We start from the raw sequence: 23,482 nt of genomic DNA on the forward strand, positions 1-23,482 counted from the left end.
TCTTGGTATGCTATTAGAGACCAGCATTCTGCTTGTGCTGTTAGATTTGTTCTGTATCAGAGAAATAGAACAAATAAAATTCTTCCATTTCAAGATGAGCATTCACAATTAATATGGATGATTGTGCTAGGGAAACCAGGGAAGCTGATTCTTATAGGAATGTACTTACATTTGAGCGCTGTAAACACTTATGCGTTCTGTTTGCCCTCCTTGAAAGGGAACAGGTCTGAAATACGATTTTTTTTTTTTTTTCTTTTTCCCTTTAAGAATATTGTAAGACCAAGTATAAAAACTGCTGTTAGGCAATGCATGTGGTATGAAGGTCTTTAAAGGATAACAGATACGGAGTGCCTCGTGCAGCTGTGTTGTATGTTAAAGATGGCATAATATAAAAGAGATTTCTGATTCATTATTGAATAATATTGTTTGAAAGTATTTCCTTACTTTAGACCTTTTGGCCAAATGATGTTGTTTACAAACTTTGAATTTTGAGCTGGGAGCAGAAATCTTGATGTTTAATTTTCAAAATATCCTATATTGACTGATAAATGAAGGGGAAAAAATCCTTTTCCCATGAAAATGAAGCCTTTTCATTTGTTTGAAATGTTTGAGTTTTGTGTTCTTTTTTTTCCAAATAAAAACTGCGTGTGCTTGTCTTGCACATTTTTAAGTTCTCACAAAGAACTGAAGTTACAGGAGTAATATTCACAAAATACGCTTTTGTAATGCTTTTGGACTATCATAGGAAAAGTCAACTACTTCTAAAAAGTATACTTTTAAGTACAGATTTAGAAACCAGATGATGTAGGAATCTGGTATGTTGATCTTCACTTGGGCAAAACTAATTCTTGCCACTAAATGCTTGTAGTGTAAGTCGAAGTCACTTTACTGCAGACTTCTGCAGTAGTTGGTATGGAAGATCTTCAGTGAATATTTTACATTTTGAAAGTTAATGTAAATATTAGTTTACTACTCTATATTTTATATTTCTAATATTTTTACATTTTTCTTTTTATTTGTTCCTCCATTACCCAAGTAAGAATTTTCTGTGTTGGATCTTTCAATAAGCTAATGATTCATGTAACATTCAAACACAAAACTTACTCTAAAGAATGCAATATTCAGACTTTCTAGGTGTTCGTGTAAGAGAATATTCAAACACCAAGATTCGATTCATATTTTTTGCATAGATTGTGGTTCATTTACTTTAAAGTGGATTTTCCATCCCTTGAGGCTAACTTTTTCTTTCTGGATGAGAGTGTTTTTAGAGAATAAATTTAGACACTCCTGGACAAAGATGAAAACCTATAGCATTAGAAATAATTTTTGTATCACAAGGATTATATTGGGTACAAATTTACAAATCAACATTAGTGAAGAAAGCAGATGAAATACATTACATATGGCACTAATAAATTTTTGTTGTTAATAGGAGATAGTTGTAGTTTTGCATTAACTTGGTATGAATATAACACATACTATGCACACAAATGGGGATAGAAACTTGAAGTCCCTAGGGCTCTAGTCTCTTCTCTGTTTATTTCAGAGTGTCAGTCCATGAATGTTTTAAACAGTCCTTGGAGCAGGACTAAATCCAGGATTTTCTCATTCCAAGTGAGTGCCCTACTTGATTTGGCTTGTATTCGTTAGGGCAGTAAACCTTAAATTTTTTGTGCACCAAGAGACTGCTTCAACTTGGGTATAGTCCTGTGACTCAAAAACTTACACCACAGTTCCAGAATTGTTGTAGACTGGAAGAAACTGCTATTAAACTGTCCTTAAACTTGCTGGCTGTTCATTCCCAACCTCGTGCTATTCTGAAATACAGTTCTGTATTTAAATAGTAGAACAAGAGGTTAGTTTCAGCTCTGCAATTCACTGTTCACATAAGTGTGCATTAAAGGAAGAACATCAAGTTGTGTGTTTTGCTCTTGAAACTATCAAGATTGATAGCCATAGAACCGGACCTTTCAGTATAATTTTAGTAGAACAGATATGCTTGGGTGCTGTGCTCCTTTATCCAGCTTCTGTAACCTAGTTTAAAGCCACAGGAAGCAGGGCTTGTTTCTTATGTTTCTCTCTCCAAATTCATCTTCAGCAAGTTCTTACAGCTTCTTGTTCTATGAATTTTGAAAATAACGCAGTGGATAAAGATGGAACATCTTAGCAAGTACTCACACTGGCTGATCAGGTCTAGTTTGGTTTTCTTTTTCTGCTTCCCTGTTAGGTAGTTTCAGTTAGCTAGGCTCAGTTCTGTCCACAAATTCTGAACACGTGTACTTACATCTCAGATGTTTTCAATTTATAACTACTTCTTCAAGTAGATGTGTTTTTTCCCCTTTGTATTTCTAGATGGTCCTGTACTGCTTTTCTTTTACTGAAGAATTTGATATTTTTCCTTGCTATTTAAATAGAGACTTAGAATGATACAATCACTTTATTATTCTGGCTTACTCCTGTAATAACATTGACATTGATCTTGTCAGATCTTATATACTTGCAATACACGTGAAGGCCAGGACTAGGAAACTTTAGCATAGCAGAAGTAGCACTGACAGTTTAGGGAAGAGAACTTTTTCCTTTTACCTGAGTTAGCATACAGTGGGAGGGAATTTAAGCTGTTTCAAGTGTGTTGTGCCTCATGTGAACATAACTCTGTTTTGCTAATTAGTCATGCAGTTTATCACAGCTAAATTCTTTTTTTTGTGTGTGTGTATTGTTACAGGGTAATAATGGTATGGTTAACAGTGGCAGGCAATACTGTTTTGCTTGTGCTTACTTTTCGAGTTACAAATGTGCATGTACTTCTTCCTTTGCACTTCAAAGGTTTTTTTTGAGAATGCTTTTTGATCTCAATGACATGATTTTACTTTAGGACAGGTCTTTCATGAAGATACACAGAAACCAAAACTGTAGTTTAGAGTGTATGTTGTTTCACAGCTCTTCCAGATCAAGCTGTAACCATACATAAACATATAAATCCCCTTGCTTCTTGCAGTGGGGTAGCTAATCTAGTATCATTGTCACAAAGTGTGTAGCAGAGGACAAATGCTTATTTGTGAGTATTAGATCCTATGTTTGTTTTTTATTAGCAGCCTTCTTAAATAAGGTTGGTTTTATTTCCTTAATTCCCTCCTGGTGATGTGATATAGCTGTTTTTATATGTTCCCAAAGTTATATTTATGATTCAGAAAAGAAAGAGAAAATAGGCAGAATAGTAAACAAAGAGGAAGCACTGCTGATCTGAAGTGATTTATAAAACTGAAGTTGCTAGGCTTAGATACAAGAATGATTGGGGAATTGGCTTTAGCTTTTACTATGCAAAAGGTTTGGTTTTTTTTCCCAGGTCCTGTCTAGCCTTGAGCAATTATGATGACTGTGATGAGGTCTCATTTTAAACAAAGTAAACACTAATTGTGTTTCCACATGAGTTGCTGTATGTAAGTAGAGAAACATGCCTGAGACCATTTTGATGAAATATTGTAGTCATGATAAAGACTTCTCTGTTCTTCAAAGGATTTTTTTTGTATGTGTTACCAACTAGCATGACACTCATTGGAATATAAAAAGAGAAGCTAGATATCTTAAAGGGGAGTTTCATCTGTAAGTCTGGGGGGCGCAGTAAGGGATCACACACCTTTGCCTACATTTTCACCCTTCTGCTCTGCTCTTACACACCTGAGCTGTCCATTTATACAAAAGCTTCACTAAGTTAGCAATGCTCAGAGTTTCCAGATGCTTTCTACCAGTGGCTGGGGAAGATTGTGTATTATGTTACTGTCCTTGCTACGTGGCTGATTTAATTTGATTAGTCACATACTGATTAACATCAATACATTTGATGTGCAAATGCTCAGTAAATCAGACTGTCAAGGATGACCATCTTTGCTACGTGCAACCGTGTAATACCTACACATCTTTACTGCTGGTTGTTTCCCATCACCCAGAGCTGTGGAGGCCCAGTGGAGGAAGAGCCATGAAGCCACTAGATCCAAAGAGAGGTTGAACCAAAACATCTTTCAGTTGTGCCAGATTTGAATGCTCTATAAAGTTATTAGTTGAATTGTTAGAACAGAACCTGCATGTGCATGTGTGCATTATTTGAAACATATAAAAACAATTTTAAAATCTACAGGAGTCTTTTTGTATTATAACTGAAATGAATAATGATGTATTACTGATTTTATGATGTGCGTAGACTATGTTGTTTCCTGTTTGCAGCTAAATAAAGCAGTATCATATTGATTCATTTTATCTATTTAGAGAATCTGAAAGACTCAGGCTGAAACAGTAGCTTAGGTTACAGGACTGAAAAAGTAAATGAGAAGATCTACATGAGTTTAAGATTTATTCAAAAGCAACAAGAAAAAAAAATCAGATAAAATGTCAAGAGCATTCTTTAGTATGTGCGATGAAAATGTACATTTCTGCAGTTTTCTCACCCTGACAGTTTCTGTGAAGCTTAAATTAAAATATCAGACAATATTCCAGCAATATCAACACAGTTCGCTTAGTAAAGAAATACTGTTTTTGATGGAGGGGAAAGTACATTGCTGAGACAAAGACCAAGAAGTTACGTTTACCCTTTTGCTAAGTAGCATTTACTACTTCAAAAGAGAAATAATTCTTTGTAGTGGAATAGAACAATGTTACTTCAACTTAACAACACTATCCTTCAGGACTCCCCTAATTCCTTTGGAGAAAATGCTTTGTCTCAGTTTTTTCAGATGACTTTATATAAAGTGGCATTACTTCTGCAAGAGGAGTGATCATGTAATTCAATGTATTGCCTTCTCTTTATTTTACAAGATATACCTGAGATGGAAAACTAGAGTGAATTGGTTTGATCTTTTTTGCCAGAGCTTCCCATAGTTTATTAAGTTAGAATAGAAGTCAGTGTTTAGACATGACCCAAATTGTAATATTACAAACTTAAAAATGTGAATATACAACAAAGAGCTACAGTGTTTTATTAGTTGGAAGACTATGGTAAATAAAAATTCATCTTGGTACAAAAATAAATGAATATATTTTTTTTTTAAAGTGTACTGCTTGATTTGTAATCTTTCAAAGCAGTTATTGCTCATAACCATTAGTGGCTAATATTTTCTATTAGATGCCATTTCATACTTTTCTCAGGTTTTTTTCAACCCTACTGCACATTTGCAAAACTTAATCAACTTTCCCATTATATAGAAAAGCAAGGACATTTCTATGCAATAGGATGATAATTAGCTTTTCCTCGTGTATTTCTAATAAAGGATTAAATTCGAAACAATTGGCAATTTTATGCCTTTCTCATTCTAAGATTGATGCTAAAATGAATATAAAGTATCTAGGAATTTTGAAAACTTTTGAAAAAACTGTTTTGTTGAGTAGAGTATGGCCCTAATCAGTTTCCCTGGGCAAGATACAGTTGATTTTTTTTTTTTTTTAACCTTGATCATTCGTGACAGATATCAAACATTTTAAAAACCCTCCAGTGATGAGGACTTCATAGTCTTAGTTAGGACGGTGTTTTCCAGTGCGTAAATGTCGTCAGGTTGTGAATGGTTTGTTTGTTTATCAGTTAGAATATCTTTCTGGAAATTGGTGGTTAACCTGATAAGGGTCCCTTTCTCCATTAGTCTTTATCAGAGTCATCAGCAATTATTTATAATACTTTTGCCAGTTCCTTAAACAGGTAACCTTATCAGAATATGTTGATTTGAAAATACTGAGGTTCTTGTGTAGTTACTGTCTTTTCCTGCTGATTAGAATAAAGTTCCTTCTGTGTGTGTATGTAAAGCTTTGACTGGTCATAGGGACTTTTTGGTTGGAGAGAGAAATGGAAAATGTGATACTTATGCCTGTACTCTAGAAAATCAATCTTTTTTTTCTTTCCTGAAGTAAAGCTAAAACAGCTTTATTTTCTAAAATTTGTTCCTAAAGATATTTTAAATGGGATTCTGTCAGAACATAAATGGGACTTTTTTCTGAAATGTACGTGTGTAAATCCAAATGCCTAGAATGAGCTTTGCCCCATAAAGTACAGTTCCTTTTGAATTTGTTTGATACTTTGATAAACACACTTCTTTAAGTGGAAGAGTGCCTGTAAATTTAAAATTAATTTTCTGCTGAAAATGCTATGAGATTTAGCACTTACTGGAAGTAAAATCAAGTAATGTTCTTGAAATAAATTTTCTCTTTTTGCTTTATATTGTGACTGTATGTAATACTGTTTCTTTTTCTTTTCATAGTAGACTGTGCTGGAACAAAAATGCAATGAAAGAAACACTGGATGAATGAATGAAAAGCCCTGCTTTGCAATCCCTCAGCATGGCGGGACTGCAGCTCATGACCCCTGCTTCCTCCCCAATGGGTCCATTTTTTGGACTACCATGGCAACAAGAAGCAATTCATGATAACATTTACACGCCACGAAAATATCAGGTACTGGTGATAATACAGTAATGTCAGAAAAAAGTACAATTAAATCCATTAACTTAATAGAAAAAGAACCAGAGTAGCTGGACAGTGTGCAGTGTTGCACACAGTTTAGGCTTGTCTCTCTCACAGCTCCACCTGTTGGGAGTTAATTATGCATCTCTTTTTCTTGAGCTTGACTGTTCTACATTTGTAATGTCCCCTCTTCTCCATTTGCTCTAATGAGCAGACCAACTTTTAAGCTATTTTCTTGCTGCTTTCTGCAAAATGCTGTTAGGGACAAATACAGTAAACATTATGCTGTGCAACTTGATTGTATGCATACAATCATGTCTCCTTCCCCCTCTGACCTTCAAAACCGTGATTTCTGGTTCACATACTGGTCAAAGCAGCTCAGTAATGTCAGAAAACCCCATTAGAGCACTTATTTTCATTTTGTTAAGGAAAGCTGTATCTGAGCTCCAGAATTTCAGTTCTGTCTGCACTGCAGAGGTGCCTGAAAGCTAGCATTTGGTTAGTATTACTGAAAAGCTTAGATTACCGTGAACTAATATACCTGCTTATTTGGCTGAATTGATGTAATGGTTAGATTTAAAAGGTGTGGTTTCTTTCTTCACACAATGTATCTAGCAACAGAATCATCTATTAAAATGATATAGTTAGAAAGCTACTTAAAATAGCGGCAAATTGTGATACTAAAAGACTACACATAGTGTGTATTAATATTTTTTGAAAGATCGTGACAATACACTGTTACAAAAGAGATGTGTCAATTCAGTGGCACTGTAAAGATCTGTGGAGGTACTACTCACTTGTCTGTAGTTTATTTGCCACTTGTGTTATTTTTTGTGAGCTTTTTCACTGCATAGCTGTAAGTAAGGACATTATTATTTTTTTAAACCTAGGTTGAACTGCTTGAAGCAGCTTTGGATCATAATACAATAGTCTGCTTAAACACTGGCTCAGGGAAGACTTTTATTGCAGTACTACTCACTAAAGAGCTGTCCTATCAGATCAGGGGAGATTTCAACAAAAATGGAAAAAGAACTGTGTTCTTGGTCAACTCAGGTAAGAGGAAAATTTTACGAAGTTCCTAAACATGCAGGTAATATTTGCATGGAATATTCCATAATAGAAGTTATGTGAAAGCAAAGTTGGGAGAAACTGTTGCATAAAGTCTTCAACAGCAAGGATGCTAAACCGATTGAAGAATGTGATACCTTTCATCTTTTACTTAAGAGCCATGTAATATGACCTGTTTATGACATCTTCTGTTTCCTGGTTTAAAATTTAAGACATTGAGTGCAATTTAGTTCCCAGTCTGTTTCCTTGCTGTGGTTTTACATGGAGACACTTGCCTGGTTTAACATTAGTCTAAGCTAAAGATTGTGTTATGAAACATGCGGCTAGGTAACATGACACGCATCTTGAAAATGAATATGTGAAAAGACCTTTATGTGACTGAAGTTTTTTGTATTTTTTTTCTTAAGCAAATCAAGTTGCTCAACAAGTGTCAGCTGTCAGGACACATTCAGATCTTAAAGTGGGAGAGTATTCAAGTTTAGAGATAACTGAATCATGGACAAAAGAGAAGTGGAGTCAGGAATTCTCTAAGCATCAGGTAATGTGTTAAGTATAAACTATAAATATAAGCAGAACCTACACTATGGCTTGATCAGATGCTTGCACTTTTCTTATACTGACGCTTTTTTTTCCACCCCTTTCAATCTAGGTTCTGGTTATGACATGTCATGTTGCTTTGACTGTTTTGAGAAATGAGTATTTATCCCTGTCAAATATTAATCTTCTGGTGTTTGACGAGTGCCATCTTGCAATCCAGGATCACCCATACCGTGAAATTATGAAGGTGGGTTTCCATTGCATGAATGTTTTAATACTTGCTTGAGGAGGATGAGTCAGGTGGGAGGGCTGGAGAAGTGGGAACCATTTAAGGCACCTTTTGCTACCAAGGAAAAATATCAGTGGAACCGTATTTTAAGCATGTTCTGACACTGTGAAATTACTGTAATGAATTAAGACTTCAGTGATATTACAAGATAGAAAAATAGTTTATTTACTGTATTTTACAGTGGGGATTTAAGAAAAATCTGGTGTTAACAGAGAAGAGAATTTATGGAATTAGGGGAATTTTGTAAGTTTATTGATAAAATACCTGAGTTTGGGAATCAGTTTTTATTATTGTTAAAATAGTGATTTCTAAAGATGTTTGTAGGGCCATTTTGGGATATTCTTGGCTGCACATGGTATTTGGCTTATACAATATGAGAAACCTGTGTAATAGATATCTTTCCAAATCTCTCTTTAACTAGAGCATGTGTCTTACATTTTATTTTTTTTTTTAGATGATACTTTAGTTTTCACATGGTATGGGAGTACCATGATATGAGTGGTGTAAATGTGGCAAGGGTATTCTGTGTAATGCTAACTGTTTATTTCTTTATATTTTTCCACATTGTAAATATTTACCTTTAAAGATGATTGCTGTTAAATGTTACTCATTTTCTAGTTTAACTTCCAGCCAGTAGAATAGAAAATATTCATTCATGTTTGGTTCCTTTTCCAACACCTGCTATTGAAATACTAGTGTTTCAATTGAGCATCTAAGTTTGCAGTCTTCTAGGTTGATGGTAGATTTGCAGGATAACTGTCCTAAGGTACTTCATTCTCTTTTACTTCGCAGATCTGTGAGGATTATCCATCCTGTCCTCGAATCTTGGGATTAACAGCTTCCATTTTAAATGGGAAATGTGATCCTGCTGAGTTAGAGGAGAAGATCCAGAAACTGGAGAAAATTTTGAAGAGCAATGCTGAAACTGCAACTGATCTGGTGGTCTTAGACAGGTATGTTGTACATTGTGGCTGCTAAATTGATGCCTGCATCTTCATTTTGCATAGAGGAGTAAGCCAGTAGAAATACTTTCCCTTTTAAATTTTAGGGAAGTTTGCGTGTATGGGATGCCATTTCTTTTATTTGGAGTGGGGAGGGAATGTCAAATTGCTATTTTAGTAATCGGTGTTAAAGGTACATCTTTCCTTAGAGTTAAGTACAAAGGCTGATTGGCCCTGATATTCAGAGATTTTCTGTAGTTGTTAAAAAAACAAACCAAAAAAAGACCTGACAAAACAACTAGAAAAACCCCAATGAACCACAAAAAAAAAACCCCAAACCAAAAAAAAAAAATACCAACCAACCCAAAAAAAAAATTCCAATGCACCACTAACCTAGAAAATTTACAAGTTCAGAAATGTGTTGTGGAATGTGAAGTGCACTCTTATGTTTGGAGAGCAACTGATTCGTGTTCAGTGTATGCCATAATGTTGCTCTTTAATTTAGAAAAGTGTTGCAACATCCACAGGGCAAGATGTTCTTGATGCCAGAAAAGGTGTATGGTTTTTGGTTTTGTTTCTTCAAATGAGTGATCTGGGTTTAGAGGCTGATGAAAGACAGGGAGATGAGAGGAAGTAGTAAAAACAATATTTAAATAGCAGAGGCAAGTGCGTGTTTTCCTTTGTGTTCTTACAGAATGTAGAATCCTGTGAATGTTGTTTAAAATAAAGGTGGTGATAACGTGATGATTTGTTGTAGAGGAAAATTAGTGTGAAATGATTCATATGTAGCATATTTTCTTGCCCTAGCTGTACTGAGTTGTATGAACTGAGTTTCAGACAAAGTCCAAGATGCTTATTTCATGTTCTGGAACAGGTGTTGCGTGGATGTGGTTTTTAAATGCATTTTTGTGAACTTGTATGAACCATTTGTATTTAAGAATTTGCTGCTCATATTTCTGCCATTCAAGAACAGTAATTACTTTACTTGTTTAAGTGTATACGATCCACATAATGTAAACTTAGGTCTATTTGTTTGGCATATCTAAAGAGTACAATTTGGAAAACCAAAACTGAATTTACTTGACCACCATCTTCAAAACACTTTGCCTTAAATTTTCCAATATTTGAAATTAAGATAGTGATATTAACCTCCTTTTTAAGGGAGCATTGTAGAAAGAATAGTATTTTAGAATGAAGTAGTTTAATTTGAACTGGTGGAGGTTTTTTGCTTTAAAGTATTTAACTGTATAATCCTTCATCGTTATTAGTTCATGGAAGGGAAAGAAATGTACTTGGATACACTTCATGTTGCTGTTATTTGCTGTGTAACCTTAACAGCCTGAAATAGCTCTGACTTTCAGAAGCTGTGTTTAACTTGATCTTTGCCCTCAATTAAGATATACTTCTCAGCCATGTGAGATTGTTGTAGACTGTGGACCATATACTGACAAAAGTGGGTTGTATGGAAGATTATTGAAGGAAGTGGATGAAGCGCTTGCTTTTCTAAATGACTGCAACATATCTGTACATTCAAAAGAAAGAGATTCTACATTAATTTCTAAGCAGGTAAGGACATTAAGCTATGTGAAAAACCTGGGAATAGAAATCTTACTACTGTTTTTCTTTGCCATGTATGTTACATTAATGAAACTTCATAAGCTAGCCAGCCTTGAGTATCTGAGCAAAAGGACTACAGATTTTTTGCAGTAACAGTGCAGGTCTTTTCATAAATGAGTGTGGCTTGAATGTCAACTGTTGATTAGAACTTGATGTGGTTTGAGAATCTTGTATTGAGATTTGCTTAAGGCAGTAAAATAATTCTGCACCCTGTTGTTGTGGGTCCTAATTTCTGAAGTGAAGAATTTGACATCTTTGTGATCTCCTGTGACCTTTGAATAGTTCAGTACAGAAGGCAAACTAATGCCTCAGGAAGTATTTAGAAAAACTGTACCCAGGTGTATTAAAAGATGATAAAGTAAGAATTCAGGCAAAAAGTCTGCCTTAGATCTAAAATTTCTACAATTTATCTTAGAACAATATTGGGGCTAGTGCCACGCCTTGCTGCAATGGAATTTAAGCCTCAAGTTTGCTCCTGACTTTATATGAGTTTGCCCCTATGTTGTCATGCAAGATAGCAGAGAAGAGTCCAGAAGACATGCTGTATTGAGCAGGGACCTGTCACGTGTGAGATCTGAGGTCCAGGCAGCTTTTTTCCCTCTTGGGCTTTGTGGTTTGGAATTGCCTCCTGAGGTACAGCTACGTAGGTATGTAAGTCTTTGTTAAACAAAGAAGTCAGTAGCGAGTCACGTTTCTATAATAGTCGCTGAGGAAGTTCAAGAATGTATTTCTTTTTTCAGCCCAAAGTATTTCAGTTTCCTTTAACATTCTTAGAAACGCAGCAATCTGATGCTGTCCAGAAAAAGATTATTTGGGCCAGAGGGAAGGTTGATACCTAAGGCAGCCTGTCACAGCTGCATGGGAAAAGGAAGTCCTGGTTACTTTTGTGCTAAACTTAATGTAACAGGAAAAAATATATAGGGAATGCTGGAAGCTGATGACAATCACCAGGATTTGCATAGTCAGGAAGAGTGGATTAACTGCTTCTAATGCACGTCACTCTCTGCACTTGTTTTCTGATCTAGTAGTTCTCCAAGAAGATGGAGGCACCCATATTAAGAAAAAGAAATCAGTTTTCAGCCTGAGGTGCCTTTTTGTCTTGGCACTGGAGACCATTAAGCCTCTATGTGCAGTTACAATTAATTTAGATAAATTTTGCCCTTAAGTCTTACAGCTAACAAACTTAAGGGAGGATAGCGTGCAGAGGATGATAACTTATTCTTTACTCCTTCACAGTAGGGAAGAAGGAAGAGAAATTAAAGCAGCAACTGAAAACTGTAGCATCCTGACTGTTGTTATAGTTCTGTCATAGTTCTTTTGTTGTAATAATACATCCAAATCACAAGTCTTTTTAATAGTATTATCAATGTACCCCTTTTCTGGAGTCTTTGTTTGACCACTTGACCCTTCAAGAGGAAACAACCTGCCATCAGATAAGATGTTGATGGTACTCAAGTGCCTATGCTATACTCTGAGTAGGGTATAGTTCTCTGGTTTTCCTATTCCACCCATACATACAAACCCCTATTTTTTTTTTTTTTCCTTTGAGAAGCTAAACTTGTTAATATTACCCTGAGGCCACTGTACAACTTTCTGGTTAGATATTCTTGAAACCCTGGCAAGGATCATTAACAAAGAAAGTAAAAATGCCCAGTAAAGCATTTATTGTATTAGTTCTGAGTTCAATATATAGGATAATAATTTCTGCTTTATCTAGCTGTCTCAAGAAGTATTTATTTATTAATTCCACAAAATTGTAAAATATTTTTTAAACTTGAGTTTTCTTGAGATTCAGAAATGTACAAAGATCAAAGTTTAATTTAAGTAATTTAGGGGGGAGGGGGAAACATGCTTCTTTAGAAAGACCAAAGTTCCCACGGTCATCTAAATAACAAAACCAGACTTATATATATTTTTATAAAAGAAAATTGTCATAATCCTGACCAAGATTGTGGTATATGAGAAACAAGATCCCAGTCTTAAATGAATAGTTCATGAATGTACTCTTTGAACTGATATTTGAATTCATTTGTTGTAGATATTGTCAGACTGTCGAGCTGTGTTGGTTGTTCTGGGACCCTGGTGTGCAGATAAGGTAGCTGGGATGATGGTGAGAGAGCTGCAGAAGTATATCAAACACGAACAAGAGGAGCTGCACAGGAAATTTTTATTGTTTACAGACACTTTCCTAAGGAAAATACATGCACTCTGTGAAGAGCACTTCTCGCCTGCCTCACTTGACCTGAAATTTGTAACCCCAAAAGTAATAAAGCTGCTTGAAATCTTGCGCAAATATAAACCATATGAACGGCAGCAGTTTGAAAGTGTTGAATGGTATAACAATAGGAATCAGGATAATTACGTATCTTGGAGTGATTCTGAAGATGATGAGGAGGATGAAGAAATTGAGGAGAAAGAGAAGCCAGAGACTAATTTCCCATCTCCCTTTACTAATATTTTATGTGGAATTATTTTTGTGGAAAGAAGATACACTGCAGTTGTTCTAAATAGGTAAAAGTCTTTCTTTAAAAAAAATCATTCAAAAAAAGAAAAAAGGCAGACTCAGCTGCCAGCACATGGATGTTAATATCTTGTATATGTAGGGGATTGTCGTGTATTTTCAGAACTCTATTTTAAAGTTGGTTTAGGAGATCATGCTGGATCTGCATAAAGAATAACAAAAAAAACCCAACATAATTCAGTCTGTGTGTATATGAGGTGGATGGGAAGAGCATGTGTCTTTGAAAATTGTACTCAAGGGCTTGTTTTGGACCTGAGGTTGTAGTTTGATTCCTTTACAATGCAGAATGTGAAATACCGTACTTAACCTGTAAAATAGCCATATACTGATTTGTCTTAATCAGTCTTTAAATTTATATTTGCAATCTATGCTGGAAACTTTTCTAACCTATTGAGCGCAATACTTCTGGAAATGTTACCATTACCTTACTAAATCATGTTCTTGTATGATCCAAGTCTACAGAAAATCAAATGTGCCCTGGCACAAATAGCTCTTAAGATTTACCAGTACTACTTTAATGGTTGATGTTTATAAAACGCCTGTTCAGTCAAATACTAAGCACTTTCTTACAGTCTCCACCAAGAAAAATATGAACCCTGGAATATTTGCCAAGATATACTTTGCAACACTCTAGTTCCTTATCAGTTCTTATTCCTGAATGTGATCCATGTTGGTTATACATAACACTTAATTGTTAAGTGCTATTTGCCACAAACCAAAAATGACATCTGATTTATTTACCTATCTTGATTTTGGTTTTTTGGTAGTTTTTTTGATAGTGTGCTAAATGTCCCGTGCAATTTGTTTATTGCATTCTGGATACCTCTGAATTTGACCCTTCTGTTACCTTTTTGCCTGAGTCAACGGTTTGAGTGCATAATATATTCTTTGTTCCACGGACTTGTCTGTGTTTTTAGTGAGCATCTTTTTTTCCTTGCCTCTTCTGCATTTTTGAATATGTTTACATAAATTTGCAATAGGAGGCAAACTAAGCCATTCAGTGAAATAGACATGTTCTGTTAATAACTCCTGAAGAAATAACGTTAACAGATTCTGATAAATTTTTGCTGAGCTGAAAAAAGTATTTCATTACCCTACAGGCAGTGACCAGAATTGTTAAATTTCTTTTCTTCTCTGTTAAGTTATGGATGTGATTTAAATGATCCTCTTTTTCCACTGTGCATTCTTATAGACTGTGATTTATGCACTACACTGTATCCTAACTGCTGTTGAACCTGACAGAATATGATGTCTAGATCGAATAGGTAAACAAGTTCAGCCATCTTTAAGCTTTAGACATCTTTGCTATAGGTTACTGGCAGCAAAAATTAAAACTATATGTAACATTTTATCCACTTCTCAAAGCTAGCTAGGAGACTCAAAATGCTCCTTTACCTCATATAACACACTTGGTTTCAAAATACCTGGATGATCAGCAGACCTGTGCAGTTGGAATTAAGACAGAAAGCCTTTAGTGGAGAACCTCACTGTAGGCTCACTTCAGTTGAGTGGGTTTAGTTCAAGGGCCTCTACTGCCTGGAGCTATGCCTATGCTGTATACACAGGTGGGAAGACTGTGTCCTGAATGAGGAGGTAATGAGTGTTTGAATTAGTATGTCAAAACCACTTCTTCTTCCAGTAATCCACTATAGATTGTTACACAGAACTAAGCTAAAGCAGAAGTATAATTTCTTTTAAAAAAATGTATTATGGTAGTATTTAGAGACTAGAATCCCATTTTATGAAGTCCATGATGTCTGAGGAAGAGCAAAATGCGTGGCGTGGGATGTACTTTCTGGGAGAAATGGGTAGAAATTTTCTCTGAAGCAGTAATTAGAGCTAATATCCTTAAGAGATCTTTAGCAACAGCCACTGCAGGTATTGTAAATACTACAAATTAGAAAAAACCCTCAACTTATTCTTTGATTATTACACACAACTGATGAAGTGGCTCACTTACTGTTTTATTTGGTGTATACAGTTGAGTTCTGGTGCCTATACGCTCCTTTTCAGAAGAGAAAACATTTTCTAAAGCTCAATTTCCTTCCATTTTCAACTCTCAACTCCCTTAGAGAGGGGTCTAAAAGCAGAAGTTTTTGTATCTATTTGAAAAACAGCACATTACCTTCCACTAGTAATGCTTCTTTAACCACAAGGTTGAAGTCTTGAATGTTTCTTGAGAACTTGCCAAAGATGTGCACAGTGAAATGTTTATTCAGATGGTTTTAATTGTCCAATTGTATAAGAAATGAGATAGACATACTAAGAAAGTGTGGGTTAATAACTGGACAAAAACCCTATTTTTTTATATATTTCTTTTTCCACATGGCATTTCTGTCAAGTCATATAGCTTCAGTAAGAGTACCTAGTAAGCATTTCAAACATTTTTAGTCTATCTCAAGCTTAGATTGCATACAGACATTTGAATCTGCTTAGCATTATAGTAACAAATCACATGCATTCTCAGTAGAGGAGGATCTGTCTAGTCTTGTTTCTGTAAAGGTACCAAGCTTTTTGCCACTCCTCCATTCTCTTGCCTATAATCCCTGTCCATTCCAACTTTAACAGATTGCAAAGGAAGGAAGTCTTCAAGGTCTTTTATGTGCCCATAAATCTGTGTTTGAAACAGCGACCAGGTAAAGGGGAGAGACTTCAGTAGTTTTCCAAGGGTAGAAAGGGCAGGGAGAACTTTGCCATTTTCCATCTGGTTTGGCACCAGCTTGCAGGACAGGTCGTAGGGTTGTCCTCTTCTCCATGAGGTAGAACTGCTAGAGCTGTGATTGGGAAAGGTGTGAATTACTGTTGGAGGTATACAGAGGATATGAGAAGCACCTGGAGGTATACAGAGGATATGAGAAGCACCTGGTGATGTGCTATGAGCAAAGTGCTACTGGGATAGCTATAGTGAGACATGCAAGGGATGTAATTTTTTGTATATGATGGTCTCCTGACTCTTGCTGGCTCTGCTGCTCAAAAACCTGTTAGGACTGAGATAATCCCAGGTTCTGTCCATGCTGAACACAGATCAACTAAGGATGCTACAGCATAATTACTTTGCACAATGTAATTATGCTTTTAAATCCGTAAATGCCTCATTCTAGATTCAGTGCATTATATGAGACATCTTCTACCTTGTCTGTGAAATCCAAACACTGCAGAAGCAAACCTTTTCTGCTTCTGTAACCTGAAGGAGGACATAGGGGAATAAACTGAGAGCAGAGATGATCTTCACCTCCCTGTTCAGTGCTACTTTAAAAGAATTGGATTAAATCCTCCAGTTCTAGTTACATCTGGGTTAACTTCAAAAGTAGTAAACGTCTTGCCGAGTAGGCTGAGCATCACTCTTTAGGAAAACAGGTCAACATTTTGTCATTAGTATATCTGAGCAGAATATGTATTCTTATATTAAGGAGAATAACAATCTATGTTTTAACCTAAATATTAACACCTTTTATTGAGGAAACATACTTCATTTAGGGAGCGGGTACAGGTCTTTCTGCTAAAATCAGTCATCATGTACAGGAAATGACATTAACTAAAGCAGTTGCAAGTAGACTGCCTTAACAACAGGGAGCCTTAGAGTAATGGATTGGTTTAAAAATATCTGGGTTTACCATGATAAGTCTGAAATGTGATGCATGCACACTCATGCTGTGTATGTATGCAGTCTATCTTTTGTTATCCTTACAGAAGTTTTCACTAGAACTAGCGGGTTTAGTCAGTGTATGTGTTAGCATGGCTTAATTGTCATGCTTCTATGTTTTCTTTTAATGTAGGTCTTGCAAACAAAATATTGTCTTCCATTTTCTGGGTTGTGTGACTTCTAAAAATACATGTAATGTTTTTAGGTTGATAAAAGAAGCTGGCAAGCAAGATCCAGAACTGGCTTACATCAGTAGCAATTTTATAACTGGACATGGCATTGGCAAGAACCAGCCTCGTAACAAGCAGATGGAAGTAGAATTCAGAAAACAGGAAGAGGTAAATTCAAGAAAAATAATTGAAACTAACAGTGCCTTCAGAACCTTTTGTTTGGTTTTGTGTGTGTGTTTCTTTAAAAACAAAACAAAAGACCAGTCAGGCTGGGGCACAGTCATTGGAAGTTCAGGGAATACCCTTGGTTCAACAAAAATATGTACTTATTGGAGATACAGATGTTCTTCATTAAAAAAACACAGCACGTTTAGAGATATTGCTATGTCACGTTATATAAACAGAAATTAAAACTTCATGTAAAATCATGTTTGTGTCTAGTCAGATCATCAACCATCTAATTTTTCTGCATTGGGTTAGTAGTAGTAGTACAGTCATACTGTAAAGAAAATCAGAGTTCCTGACATCTTGTATAGTTAAGCTGGTTTTAATATTTATCTTTGCTAAAAGTGAATTTGGTAAATCATTAAATGATGTAAATATAAAACCTCAGGATTTTGACCTCACTTAAAGCATGTAAGGTATCTTGAAAGCAAATGTTTTTATCCCTCACCCCCAGCTGGATTGTGTTTCTGACCTTCCCACCCCTCAGACCTTTCCTTAGTATTGTTTAGTAAATAGTGTAGATATCAGAAGTACCAGCTCTGGAATGTGCGTCCCCCACTCCTTGAGGATATTTTCATCTCAGAAATGGTTGGAAAAGATGCTGTCCTGAAAGCAGCATCTTTTTTTTTTAAATATACTAGAGATGAAAAATTGTAAATAAATAGGTGGGTTCCTCTCCATTGCTAGTGGCTGTAGTAGCTTCTTGGACTCACGTCATTCCACATACCACATTTGATTCCTAGAAATCTGCCTGTTCTGATAAATAGTCTTGTTGTGTTTCTGAAAAGATTTTTTTGTAATAGTTTTTTAGAACTGCATATTTAGACAAGTTTTGGAATATCTGATCCACTGTCCTTGTTTTTATTGACTTTTGATGAACCTGATGATGGAAACAGGTCTCAGACTAATCTCTCAAATTTGTCTTCATTACTTTTGCAGGTTCTTAGAAAATTTCGAGCACATGAGACCAACCTACTTATTGCTACTAGTATTGTAGAAGAGGGTGTTGACATACCAAAATGCAACTTGGTGGTACGTTTTGATTTGCCCACAGAATACCGTTCCTATGTGCAGTCAAAAGGAAGAGCTAGAGCACCAATTTCCAATTACATCATGTTAGCAGATACAGACAAAATCAAAAGTTTTGAAGAAGATCTTAAGACGTATAAAGCAATTGAGAAGGTATGACGTCAAAGGAATGTGCCTGGTTTTGTTAAATTTATCATAGTACTTTTTTAAGGGAAAAATCTCTCATCACATTCTTTTCTTGAAATGTTAAGATCCTCAGAAACAAATGCTCAAAATCTGTTGATACCAATGAAACCGAAACTGAACCTGTTGTTGATGATGATGATGTATTTCCACCCTATGTGTTGAGGCCAGATGAGAACAGCCCAAGAGTTACTATTAACACTGCTATTGGACACATAAATAGGTAAGAGGCATATTCGTTTTTTACTACTTGTCTTTCAATAAAAAGCTTCTTAGTCTGTTTTGCAACATGGAAGCATAGGCTGGGGCATTGTACACATTTCCTCTAAGGAATCTTGACAGGATTCTTTACTAAAGAAGGTGGTCACAGCGATTTGAAGGGATGATTTGCTTTTGTCTCTTTATTCTACAGGGGTTCTCGCTCTGATAATTAAACAGGAATTGATACCACTAAATTTATTAAAAGCTGCCCTGAAAACATTCGGTTTCAAAATGGGTAGTAAGTTTTTTTTTTTTTTTAAAGCTAGGTTGTTGAGGGAAAAAAAGCGGCTTGTTAGAACTGGAAGATTTTTACTACAGTTTTAATATTCACATTTGTAATAGCAATCTGTTGTCATGTAAGCTGAACATAATACAAGTCCACAAGACAGGATGGTTTGCTTCCAAGGGAACTAGCCAAGTATCTTTGTAAGGCCATGGCACTTGGAGGAGGTCCTTAGTGACAGGAAAAGGTAAATGTTATGATACTTCAAAAAAGACAAGGAAGAAGATCCAAGGAGCTATAGACTGGTCAATTTTATCTTAGTCATATGGGATATAATGGACTGAGTCCTCATGGAAGCTGTTTCCAGGCATCTAAAGAAAAAGGAGGTTGGCAGCAGCCAACAGTTTTATTGAGGGCAGGTTTTGCCTGACCAACCTTGCTGTCTCCTGTATGAGGAAGTGATTGATTTTATGAAAAGCAGTGAATGTCGTTTACTTAAGCTTTCAGTGCAATTGCTGTAGTACCTTAGTAGCCAAATTTTTGAGATGCAGACCATTTTGGTGGACTGCCTAGTAAATAAAACCTGGCAAAGCAGTCAGATTCAAAGAATGTAATGGTAGATGGTTCAAAGGCTAGCTGGCAGCTGGTTATATGTGGCATTACTTGTGGGCCATTAGGAAGTCCAATACAGTTTAAGATCCATACGTTTGCGTGTGACACCAGGTTGGGAGAGGGGGAAGTGAGTGCAGTGGAGGTAAGGCCACCATTTAGGTGGGAGCCATGACAAATAGGAGGAATAGGACAACAGTAAGCTCTGGAGATGAAACAAAGACAAAGGCAAACTCGGGTACATGAGATGGAATAGTCTTGTGCATCATTACAACCTTGGAATCACCTTGCTGGAGACCAGCTTTGTAGTAAAAGACTTGGAGGTCGTCTTCTCTGCAGTTGGTTGAATGTGAGTCAGCAATGCACCCTTGCAGTGCTCAGTATGGCCTGAAATCTTCTGTAGTGTTTACACCAGTAAGGCAAGATTCCAATGAAATGTGTTTAGGTTTCAATTTGCAGGTTTTGATGATTTGTAAAATGTTTTGTCAACTTAGGTACTGCGCTAGATTACCAAGTGATCCATTTACACACCTAGCTCCCAAGTGTAAAACCCGAGAACTACCTGATCATACGTTTTACTCTACTCTCTACCTGCCAATCAACTCACCTCTTCGAGCTTCAATTGTTGTAGGTATTTGGGGAAGGAAAAGTATGGAAATAAGTGAATATGTTGGTATAGATGTCAGTGCTGTTTCTAGAATCAGTTTTATTGTTGTTAATGAAAATCACATGATCTTTTTTCCTGTGTTGTGCTCTGTTACTGTGTTTAGGTCTCTGCTTGTATCTGTTATAATTTGTTTTCCAGCAGTTACTGTTTGTTCCAAATGCAAAAATATTTAGATATTCTTCCCAGTGCCTTGTTTTTTCACACATTTATGTATCAATTGTAAGAAAACATCCTTTACTGGTTTTGATCACTAGTATGTTGAGTTCAAAAACTTGTAATTTTGGCTTCTGTGGAAAAACAACATAAACCTGAATATCTTCTCAAAGCTGTCATCAGTGTAGTTTTTTTTACAAAGCTTTGCTTACCTAATATGTTTGTGTTAAACTAATAGTTTGTAACATATTAATAAAAATAATGTCCTAATCAACGAAGGTTTTAAAGAAATATTTAAATGTTTATAGGGTCCTCCAATGAGTTGTGCAAGACTGGCTGAAAGAGTTGTAGCTCTTATTTGCTGTGAAAAACTGCACAAAATTGGTAAGAACTGGAAAAGCAACACCTCTTTGGTAAAGAATATTTTATAATTGAGAAATTGAACGTGGTACATATGTTACACATATACCTGCATTTCTGCTATAGCCATCTGCTCTAGCTTCCTTTCTCTTGCCTTTTGTGATGTGATCATGCACTTACTAATGTAGCTTACACCTTGTAAGCTAAACTTAAATTTTGCAGAGGAATCTTGTTATTTAATGTATCTTGTCTTAACCAGCAAATACAATGTTAATATAAGACATGCAGATTTTGACATTGAATATACTTTATATAAAGGGGGAAAAGAATCTTGTTCTCTAGAAGATTTTGATTATAGGTCAGGGACCTATAATCCTGCAGTCAAAAAATAGATTGTTTTTTAAAGTGAATTGTAGCAAATTAAAATATACACAGCCCTAAATTTATTGTATTCTCTACTAGAAGGAGGGCATTGCAGGATTATTTCAGTTCTCATCTCTAGTAAGCATAATGGAGCATGTTCTTTAGGGTGGAATGTTTTAAGGAGAATTCCATGTTATGGGTGCTTTGATGAAGTACAGAAGTATTTATGTATCTTTTAAGCAAAAAATAATTGTAGGTCTAGGGTTTGTATTTTTTCTGAGTTAAACCTTTTGATCACTGAATTCATACCAATAAATGTATCCAAGAATAACACCATGATGGCTCAACTCAGTGTTGAGAGTGCATATTCAACAGTAGTAATTCCCTTTTTAGAATGATACAGAAATATAACTGTTCTCTCTTTCTTGGCATAACTCCATGTAAGTGATTTTTAAATGATTATTTCAGTGACTGTTTGTTTTTCATGGGCAAAAAGAGTTTTATTTTTCTTTGATATTTTCATTATATATTTTAATTAAAATTTCAGGGATTTTTACTATAAAATAAGTATTTTTGCTAAAAAGCAAACCTTTATCACTCTTTCCCCTAAGTTACATTTTTGGAGCTTTGCAGTACTAAGTGTATTTTGAAAATTTAGGTGAGATGTTTTCGTGAGCACTCACATCTACTTTGTAGTGTCCGAAGAAACCAAGACTTTATGTTCATGATGCTATTTCTTTCTATTCGCATAATATTCAGGTGAACTGGATGATCATTTGATGCCAGTTGGTAAAGAAACGGTTAAATATGAGGAGGAGCTTGATTTACATGACGAAGAGGAAACCAGTGTTCCAGGAAGGCCAGGCTCTACAAAACGAAGACAGTGCTATCCTAAAGCTGTTAGTATCACTCGCTGCTGTCCACATCTCCAGTCAAATGCTTTATGTACTGATAAGACGACAAAATTGTCACTCTTATTCTTATCTGATAAGAATCTTTTACAACAAGTCTTGCATTTATAGTGGAAATACAGAGTTTTAACAATCTAGAAAGTTGCGTTACTAACTGAACAGAGTTTATGGCACCATATGCTCTGGAAGCCTGCCTGTAGTTCAAAGAATGTGCCCTTTTTATAAAGCTTGTTGACTGTATTTGCCCGGTATAGAAATAACTGGGAGGAAAAATTGTCCTGCATTAATAATCTGTAAAAACTTTTGTAGTTTTGAATGTAGTTTTGAAAAAGTTCTTTTGTAAATGTACTAGAGCAAAGGAAGAATTACTGGCTTTCTAGACAAATAATTGAAGTTTGAAGGAGATGTCCGGGGGTCAAAGTTACCTGCTAGGTGCTAAACACAGAATTTTTTGTTTAAATTTTAGAATATCAAACAAGCATACCTGTAATATTTTTTACTTTTAAAATAGTTCTAAATATTATATTTAATACACTAAAGGGGTAACATAAGATACTTACTATACCTCTGCATTAAGTAACTTATCCATAGATCTGTTACAACAGGTTTCAGCCACATCAGGTTGTAGAATTGGACTTCTTAGACAGTATTTATGGGGGAATGTCCTTTTCCCCATTTTCTCTTACTTTTGAAGTATTTGAAAGTTTGTCAAAGTATTTTACAACTGCTCCGGAACCTACCTTCCTTCCCCTGCAATTGTTACAAGCTCTGTCTAAGGTCCTTTGAACAGGACAGGTAATTTGTTCAGAATAGATTGCATAGTAGCTTCTGATAATCTTTGCATTTCACGAAGAAACCTACAGCCTTTGGTCATGTGTAGGAATGTCAGCATGTACGCTCACAGTGTACGATGCTGTGTTGTATGTTCATGTGCAGCCTCAATTATGGTGAAAGCCCTTAAGTAATTCCATTCTTGGCATCTTCCACGTGCCACAATTTTATTAGTAATTTAAATAATCCGTTATGAGGAAGGCTTAGGAAAGGATACTGTGGCATCACAAAGTATATTACAGAGGGGACAACACATGAGAACACCTTTTTCTTGCAAGATTTCACTAACAGTTTGAATCTTTGCACAGTGTTTCTTGGTGCTTCTTGTAACAAGTGCCTTTCTCAGTCCTCTTACATCACTAGTGATTTTTGGAATAGGGGTGGCTCATAAAATGCACGATTATGGTATCTCTCATTCAGAGGCGTTGATTCGTCAAGTG

At 35.7% G+C, this 23,482-nt stretch overlaps 1 protein-coding gene across 1 annotated transcript in view; it reads left to right on the plus strand.

Moving 5' to 3' along the window:
- DICER1 (dicer 1, ribonuclease III) overlaps positions 1-23,482 on the plus strand; it is a 63,442-nt gene that overhangs the window by 21,222 nt on the left and 18,738 nt on the right. The window contains 13 exon segments of the mRNA XM_075753635.1: positions 6,240-6,432; positions 7,332-7,494; positions 7,917-8,047; positions 8,159-8,293; positions 9,128-9,288; positions 10,674-10,842; positions 12,932-13,404; positions 17,263-17,395; positions 18,392-18,634; positions 18,733-18,887; positions 20,252-20,384; positions 20,886-20,961; positions 22,060-22,199. Coding sequence (XP_075609750.1) covers positions 6,289-6,432; positions 7,332-7,494; positions 7,917-8,047; positions 8,159-8,293; positions 9,128-9,288; positions 10,674-10,842; positions 12,932-13,404; positions 17,263-17,395; positions 18,392-18,634; positions 18,733-18,887; positions 20,252-20,384; positions 20,886-20,961; positions 22,060-22,199 — 2,256 coding nt within the window. The 5' untranslated portion in view covers positions 6,240-6,288.

The sequence above is a fragment of the Balearica regulorum genome, chromosome 5, assembly GCF_011004875.1.
Source record: "Balearica regulorum gibbericeps isolate bBalReg1 chromosome 5, bBalReg1.pri, whole genome shotgun sequence".
Lineage (NCBI taxonomy): Eukaryota > Metazoa > Chordata > Aves > Gruiformes > Gruidae > Balearica > Balearica regulorum.